The sequence below is a fragment of the Octodon degus genome, unplaced genomic scaffold, assembly GCF_000260255.1.
Source record: "Octodon degus isolate 3935 unplaced genomic scaffold, OctDeg1.0 scaffold00072, whole genome shotgun sequence".
NCBI lineage: Eukaryota > Metazoa > Chordata > Mammalia > Rodentia > Octodontidae > Octodon > Octodon degus.
In genome coordinates this window covers 4,577,547-4,586,980 of record NW_004524648.1, presented here as the reverse complement: position 1 = coordinate 4,586,980, position 9,434 = coordinate 4,577,547, and the positions used below count along the sequence as shown (strand labels likewise).

General features: G+C 34.4%; 1 protein-coding gene across 1 annotated transcript in view; it reads left to right on the top strand.

Annotated features, from left to right (window-relative positions):
* Positions 1–374, top strand: part of Cryba1 (crystallin beta A1) — a 6,770-nt gene extending 6,396 nt beyond the window's left edge. Inside the window, exon 6 of the mRNA XM_004635387.1 lies at positions 109–374. Coding sequence (XP_004635444.1) covers positions 109–374 — 266 coding nt within the window. The remainder of the gene's footprint in view (positions 1–108) is intronic.
* Positions 375–9,434: the final 9,060 nt, after the last annotated feature.

The window sequence follows — 9,434 nt, the reverse complement described above, 5'->3', positions numbered from 1 at the left end:
CTTGTTTCAAGTAGGTGCTTTAGACCACTGAGCCATCTCTCCAGCCCCGAGGGTAATTCTTAATTAGCCCTAGCCATATAGTTTACAAATGGAACCTGACACATTAAGGATGGCTATTGTTCTCTAAGCTTAGAAGCACCATTGCCTTCAGAGGCTCAGGTGTTAGAATGTTTGCTAGGTTCCTAATACACAATTTTAATAATGCAATATGCTTTCAATTTCCTAGTTGGGTTTGCTACCAGTACCCTGGATATCGTGGTTATCAGTACATTCTGGAATGTGACCATCATGGAGGAGACTATAAACACTGGAGAGAGTGGGGTTCTCATGCTCAGACTTCCCAGATCCAATCTATTCGCCGTATTCAACAGTAGTGGATTAAAACTTCCTGTAAGAGAATTCTTCAAGCATGAGACCTTGCTAAGCACTCTAGAGTTTTATGTTCTGCTCAGACACTGCTTCCAAATGTTAGCTGCTGAAATCCACAATAAATGTCATTTAAAAAAAAAAAAAAAACACCTTTGTAGACTGAATTAACTACCATTCTTTACACAAATCATACTTAAGTGACAGAGAATTTTTCAAGATAAACTTCAATAAAACACAAATTCTTGTGTCCTTCCAAGTCAGTCAGCAGGTCAAGGGCAATTATTCCCTTTCTCAAGGAATAAAGCATTTAAAACACATATCAGTCTCAGTACTGATATTTTATCCCCAGCACTACTCTACTAATGTTGGATCTCAGCACATTTAACAATTTGTGACAAGTTTTTTTTTTGGGGGGTGGGAGGCAGAACTGGGGACTGAACTCAGGCCCTCTACTGAGCTATCTCCCCAGCCCCGACAAGTTGATTTTTTATAATGTTCTAAATACGAAGTCTAACGTATACTACCAAAGATTTGTGTAACAAGTTATGAATAAATCCAGAATCCTCGCTGTTTAACATTTTTGACTGCTTACTCAGCTCAGTTTTGGTTTATTTCAAATGAAAGAGCATAGGGTTCAATGTCCCCCAAAAGGTCAAACAGCTGTTCTTAAAGCTGATTTCAATAAACATGCTAACTCCAAGTACAAACCTGTGTGATTAAAAAAGGATGTAAAAACACAGTACACAAGATTTAAATTCTTTGTACATTTCATCCTTAGTTGGGGGAACTCCTTACTAGCATTACACTTTTTTTTTTAATTTTTGTGTATTTGTTAAAGGTTCTCACTATGCAGCATGGACTTGTAGTGATCCTGCTGTTCTCAGTCTCCCCAGCGCTGGGATTACAGGCGTGCATCACCATGCCCGGACTCCAACATTACAATCAACTAAGTTTTTAGTAAAGACTTCTTTAAAAAATTAAAGCACACAAAAATAACACAAACACCTCAAATTTTAAAATTTTTTATTCAACAATGTACACTTGTCTCAATTTGATCTACAAATCTCTTGGGTTTTTTATTCTGATAAAATAAGTAAATCTGAGTATGGTTGTAAAGTGTTTGTAATTTTTATTTTTAAAACACTGAACATTAAGACATCAGTAAAGGAAGATCATTATGTGACACTTCCTCAGAATCCATGACATCCAAAACAGCTATAGCAAATACCTACGCATTTAAGTAAAAGGGTAAATTTCTGGTCACTGTTCTTTGATCTAAAGACCTATCTTTTTTCGTCGGGTAAAACATTGAAAAAACTTTCTGAGGAGGAAGGGAAAAATATCTAAAGTAACTGTAACCAACTAATTATCCTTTCCCCCAAATTAAGAGGTAACTCACCTCCTAAGTGCCTGCACACATCAAAAATCACTTTGCTCCTCCAACATGTTGTAAGATTGAACATAAGTGAATGAATGATACTGAAAAGTAGCCAAAGCCATCTAAAATAATGCTTGCTATACCTCCATTTCTCTTAATGCCATGCATTAAGTCACCCTTCCAATCTTGACTAATATACTTATTACTCCTTCTACACACAGGAAAAGCTTAAGACAGGATTTCTTTTTTGTCTAGATACATGGGGAAAATACTATTAGTAATAACTTCTACTGAATCGCATAGCCTCTCCTACAAAGATCCTGAGACTACAGAAAATCTTAAAGATAACTTTAAGACCTGGCTAGAACATGTACACAACCTTAAGCACATATACATGTGAAATAAAGCTATTTAGTTCATGCAAACTGCAGTGTTTGAATCAAATATGTCCAATTTCTAAACTTTTTTCAAAAATAAGCTTGTGCAATTTTTATAAAAGATACACATTATCTTTGAAATAATCTGTGCTTTGATCTTTAAACAAGTGATTCTAATCTCATAACAATTATTTGTTAGCACTTTTTTATTTTTTGGTACCAGGGATCAAACTCGGGACCTTGCATTTGCCAGGCAGGTGCTTACACCATCAATCATTTATTTAATGAACCAAATTTATGATTAAGCAATCAATACAAGACTATCCTATCTCTAAACCAGTTTACGATAAAATTGTCAGAGCTCCATGTAGCAAAGGCCCTCCCTTCCTTGCAGTTTGAAAACTTCCCATTTGTTTTCATCAAATAAGCCAAAATTTCACTGAAAGCGAAATTACAAAGTGGTTTACAAAGCTGGTAAAACTGCTCCATTTAGAGAAAAGTTCTTTAATAGATTCAAGCCAAGCTCTCATTTAAACTAAACTTTATTAAAATGGATGCCAATTTTCTTCTACCAGTTCTACTGATAAAATTAGCCCGGAAGTAAAACTTTGAGCCATGTTTCCAAAGATGGTAAAGCTAAGAACAAGGAAGTAATGACAGATAGGTCACTTTTTGTAATGACACACAAACTTTCAAAACATGTGCATAGCTTTATTCATCTACTTAGGTCTAACCTTTTCACGGAGCTTCAGCAAAATTTGAGTGTGCAAAATGCATTTCTAAAACGTAATGCAAGCAAAGCTTTTCACATTTACACTGGCAGGAAATACAGAGAAACTAACAAGTCACATTAGGGAAGAGTTCAATTTTTTTTAATAACAAGAATTGCACAGTTTATTATTTTGAGACAATTGTTGCAGACATAAATATTTAAAATTTTCTAGGCAAGGTGCTTTAACAAAAATTTTTAAAGTTGGAAAGAGCCAATAACTGAATCTAAGCTCATAGAATCCCAAATTAGCATGGACTCACTCCATTATCTCCCTATATTTTGAAACAATGCTTTTAATACTTTTTAATAACACTAAAGGAGACAGCAAGCTGAATCTTTTTTTCAAAGCACACAAAAAATGGTGTCATCACATTACTTGAAGGTGCTAGGAGTCGGGGAAGGAAAAGAAGTGAAGAATCCTTTTACTATTTCCCACTACAAAACAGCCACTAACAGACTTTAAAAAAAAAAAAAAAAAAGAGAGAAAACTGAAAGTTTCCCTAGTTTACAAAATAGTTCCAGTTTGACAAGATCTGTAACTTTAAACAGAGAGCACCAGTTGGGCAATAGAACAAGCATTTCATACTGCATAAAAATTAGTGAGGTGGTGAGAACCATCAACTGTCTCAGGCATTACTACATGGCCTTTTCAAAAATTTTAAATATACATGCAAGGCACATTGATATAAAAATAGATCTCTGGCCAACAAACATTAAATAAGCAAATTAAAAATTTTGGCTCTACAATATTGGCAACATCAAAATATAACCAGATAGCTTTGGACCACACATCTTTTCACATTCCTCCACCTCATTTGGTGTTTTTTTCCCATCGTTTTGGGTCACATCTCCTTCAAGTCTGAGTATGTGCTTGAGAAATGACTTTTCCTTTTGTCAAGTAGCATTTCTTCTAGTTTACCTTTGCTAAATAAAAATATATAAGAGAAGCAGAATAGTTGGGAGTTTTGACTGACTTAACTAAATCTTGCTGGTTCAGGACAGTATTTCTCCTTGGTATACAAACAAATATAAATCCCAGCTTACATAGTAGACAACTGTTTTCTAAAGATAATCAACAAACCAACAACAGGACTTCCATTAAGCCACTCTTCCCATTTTCTTTTTCAGGTAGAAAGAGGGAACAATAAAAACAAAGCTAAGATTTAAAATATTTTCAGCAGTAGAAGACATTTTAAGGCCAAAAAGTGTAATATTGAGCAAATTTTTCTTTTCCTAAGTTATTATCATTCATAGGCCAATACCAACTGTAGATTAGTTCCTGGCACTGATTCCCTCCCACAGAGAATTATAAAATTCACTCACTTTTGTTAGTGGCTGTGCTACAGAAAAAGTATCAAAGCAACCTATGGTATATGTATGATATACAGTAATGTAAAAAGTGCATCACATTCTTGATTTTCAGTTTCTCATAGCAGCAGCAGAATTAATCTAAGACAGAAAACAGTTGTGTTTTCATTCTAAAAATGCAATATCTAATGAAACGTATTCAAGATCATGAAAGAATCCACCTCTACAGAGGATAATGAAAACAGACTTAATAGACAAACAAAAAGCAAACTAAGCCATTCATATTTACATATTAAACTTTTAACACCAAACTTTCACATCTAGCAAAAGAAATAATGCATTTTAGGAATAAAGCAGATATTACTAAAGCAGTATCCATTCTGGAGCCTTTATATATTAGCACCTGAGGAAAAAAGGGCATATGGAAAGCTACTTAATTTACCTCAAATTGAGTTTGTTGGTCTGTAGAGTATAACTCTGATATACAGTGAAAGCACTACTAAGCTGAAAAAATAAAAACTTGCAGATAATTTTAATAAGGCTATAGAAAAAGGATACTGCAGTATTATAATAAAATGGCTTTCAAACTCTGGACTTAACAAAATTTTATGAATAGGGAAGTCTGAATCAACAATCTCATCACATGTGAGAATAGCTGTTCCAGTTTGTAGCCCATAACTGCTACCATGCTTGACATTCCCAGTAATGAAAAAACAATGTATCATTCATGTTTCACTGGGTGCTTTATTATGGAGACAACTAAAATTTCTATTTTACTATTGCTCATTTTTTCTACTTTAAGACATTTCTTGAGCAGCAAAACTGTGAAAATTAAAACTCGGTAAAGCAGTGATTTTAAGTGGAGCAGATGACTGATTCACCATTCTTTAAACCAACCCAGTGTGGTGGTCCTGCTTTTTAGTCTGAACTGATTCTTTTTTTGTAAAGCAAACATTTTATGATACTGAAAGACCATTATTTTCACCATAAACAAATTCTGATGCTGTCAAATTAATAAAATTATCAATTTTAAGAACTAATGTTGACTTAAGTGCCCCTAGCAAACTTAAAGCAGCCATTTATATTTCTAGTCTTGCCCTTTGCCCCTCCCTTTCAAACTACTAGCAGGGTTGGGGAATAAGTAAATCCTTTTCTCCTTCCTTTAAAATACAATAGCTTTTAAGTTTTGGACACAGCTAAGACACTTTGCTATCACAGAATCTACTTGGACTAGTACTCAATCAAGGGGCCTTATAAAAACTATTGCCCACTGTATGTACTTATCCCCCTACAGTGTTTCACTTTAATCCTTAAAAGTTCAACATGTAACCTATTTCTCAAGAAAGCTATAGGACTCCTTCCTTACTTGGTGGAATTTTAAATTGAGTCTTTTAAATTTTCTTTCCTATGGCCATTTGGTATGTGGCATAGAATTTCACTAAACTGCTTTTTGTGTTGTACAGAAACTCACGATTAAAAAAAAAAATTGTCTTCTGATATGGATCAATAACTCTAAAAATGGAATTTCTAAATATTCAATTACTGTTGCTATATCATTTTGTGGAAAAACGTTATAATGTGGAAAACTCCCATAGTTGATGTCTGTTCATATTTTTCCTAACAATGCAGCAGGTTTTCTTTCCTTTATAGAAGTTTCTGCAGATACTGAGTGATGACTGAGTAGGTAAGCTGATTGAGGACAGGCAAATTCTAAAATGGAGAAACTCTCTGGTCTTTTATTTTGAAGGGGGGAAAAAAGTTGTCATTAGCAAATTCTTTGTTATTGGCCAATCCCCTCAAAGAAAAATGAGCAAGGTTACTAAAGATGCTGTAAATACATTTTATGTTAAGGTCCATGACTAAGGAGGCTAGAGGAAGGGCTATGCAATTAACTTCAGTACAGCAAAGTGGGGGTAAAGAGAAAGATAAATACACCCTGTCTGTTGGGGGGAGGGATTATTCAAGATAATCTATACAAGAGTGATATGTGACACAAAAGCCTACAATCAAGACAAATTTAAAAAGAAATCTTCACCCATAATTAGTATCTTCATAGCTATTAAAAAAATAGGTCATGATTTCATTCTTAGTGCCATATTTCAAATACTACCCTTTTAAGGATTTAAACCACCTGACTTTATTCTGTGTAATGAAAACAAATGGCACAAAATAAATACAAGTTTCATTTTCTGAATACTAATATAATGTCTTACACACATTCATTTACTAATTTTTAACATCTCCATCTTTCCCAAACACACACCCAGTGTTACACACACACACACACACACACACACACACACACACACACACACACACACCTCTTTTCAGTCTTTTTAGTGGAGGGATGTTAAAAATCCCCTCTAGACTGTATTTGGTTTATGCTACAGTACTAATACTCTGAGTTGAAGAAAAATTCTTTATACTGAACAATAACACATTGTTATTTAAATGTGCTAAATTAATCACAGCTGAAGTTTGTTTAGAAGCTTACACAAAAATAATCAGAAAACAGATCAACGCTTAAGATTTTTTAATAAGTGCTCTGTAAGGAATTGTGTGAGGACCTAAGGAGAAAGACTGCAACAAGGAGAGTTAATTAAGTATAACTAAACAGCACAAAGGAGATTTGTCCCAAAGTCCTGCTTGTACCTAGGCAATTAAATCCATTAACCCAATGCCCCCAAAATACTGACAGTTAATATGATGGGGCACTAGGGTTCCCAGAAAGTTAAGAGACATTCCTAACTACTATAACTCTCTAACCATATAATCAAGAAAATTTCAGTGGAAAAAAAGTGAAATGTTGCACTGTTTCATTTAAAACTCTTAAAAAAAAAAACCTTTGGAGGAACAGAGAAGGGATACATTCTCTTTTAGCTTCCCTAAACAGAGGCCTGAGGGATATGGAGGGAAATGAAGAAAAAAGCTTTTGAAAGGTAATTTAAGTGTTGCTTCTAAAATAAGCCCAATTCAGATGGGGACTGTAGTTTTTATTCTCTTTTGAACATATGTTCATCAAACCTATGTCACAAACCCAGAAGTTTCTCATGAGTTGTGAGACAGAAGAAATTTAAAATTCCAAGCAAGCAAAATGGACATTTGAAGGATGGAGGGGCTGAGTGGGGATATGGCCCTAAGGCGACAAGTGGTTACACAAGGCAATTGAACACACAGCAGAACTTTAAAACCTGTAAAACAAACTGGAGTCTTTTTTTCCCCTTGAATCAACTTTATCTTTTTTTTTTTTAACTTTTTGAAAATTTTTATTTAAAAAAACACAAAAACACAGACTTCACTTCAGTATGTGGTATGTTGCATTTTCCAGTTTGTTCAATGCTTTAAAGCTCAAGGATGCCTCTCCTTTCAATTGTACATGGGCCTGAAGCATCCTAGCTTTTGGCAAGCAGGCAGGAGACTCAACAAAAATCAAAATAGGAACAAGGCAGACTAAATGCAGGGCACATCTGTAAACATATTATACATCTGAAAATTACAATTATCAGTAAAAGTGATACAGTTTACAGGTGAAATGAAACTATCTGGAACTGGCCTAGCACAAGTTTCTGAACCTGGACTGATACAATAAGTTATTATATATATATATATATATATATTATGTATAAAAAGTTTTTGTTTACATCAAGTGGAATTGGCAATCCATGCTTATACTTTTAAAAAAAAAATCTAAGCAGGGCAGAAGTCCAGACTAAAAAGATATTTGCTCTACTCTAACATTGAGCCCAACCGCTTCTTTCATAAACCATTTGTTAAAAAGTCTCAATGAACAAATCAAGAAAACCCGTCCATACTAGTCACTTGAAACTAGACATTTCTTAAGCAAAGGGGTAGAGCAACATTAGTAGTTTCTTTCTCCCCAAGTATCCCCAGGGGATCCAGTCTACTTTTATAAGACTATGACTATATAAATGCCCCGCTATATCAACCTGTATTTGACATACATGGATATACGTTAATTTTTGTGTAGGTGTGTGCTGTGTGTGATGCTATGTCAGGCCAGAGAACTTGTTATTATGCCACTAACATCACCCAATCTTAAATTGGACCCTTAAGTTTCTTCACACACACAAAGTTTATTTTAGCATGCTATACACAAGCTGCAGTGCAACAGGATGGCAATGTGATAAAACAGGGCTTATGTTCTTCTCTGCCCAAAACAAAATTTCCAGAATTTCACATTATTTTCCCTAAAAATCCATTTTGCTCTAGTAATAAAATATATTTATTAAGATATAATTAGAAGCTAGTAAGCTCAGAAGTATAATTTGCATGAAAACACACCTCCTATTAGCAGGGTTCATTAACTCCTCACTGGCTAAAAACATGTAAGTTTTAATTCTCATGGGTTTTTTCCTTCCCCTTTTAGATTTTGCTGAGAAATTAAAGAGAATTTACAGAAAGGTACATACATTTCTCTTTGATGTTTGATGACAATGAGAAAAAAATGTACATTTAGTGTTAGTGACAGAGAGCAAGTCTGGAGCACCTACAGTTGAGAAGCAGAATACATTTTTGCTCCCAGTTATACAATTACATTAAAATATGGGCACAAGAATTTTGTTCCATATCTAGATCAATTGCTTGTTCTGCAACTTTTCTTTAATATTCATGGATTCTTTCGTTGTTACAAGTACAATATGTAACCAAAGCAAGTTAACTATGTACCCACCAACTACTTCAGAATTGTAGAACTTCAAGGCCCTCCCCTATTCCCACCCCACAAAAAATGAAAGGAAAGAAAATATTTTCCCAACACCCCACAGAGGCTGCTTAACTCCTGGCAAGACATGCAAATCATATTCGCTAAAAAAATACACCCCTGCAAACTTCAAGGCATTTATCCAGCATTCTTGCAGGGCTTAAAGTAAAACCAAAATATCAAGGAAGCAGAGGAAAATGTTGAATCATTCTGGGTTCCCCGTGATTAGTGTATCACTTTAGTCACAGAACAAGATACAGAGATCTTTTAAGTGGATTTGCCTCTTTCATTGGGTCATTTGTTGCCCAAGGTGATGACAGCAGGAACTTTAGAACCACACTTGTTAAGTCTGTATTCATTAAGCACTTGCATTCACACTTAAAAACAAAAACTAACAAAAGGAAAAACAAAAACAAAAACTATTCAGTACCGGAGATTAAATAACCATGTGTAGTCTCTTGAAATAAATTTGATTCCTTAAGAAGTCTAATTACTTTCAGTTGCCTTTTT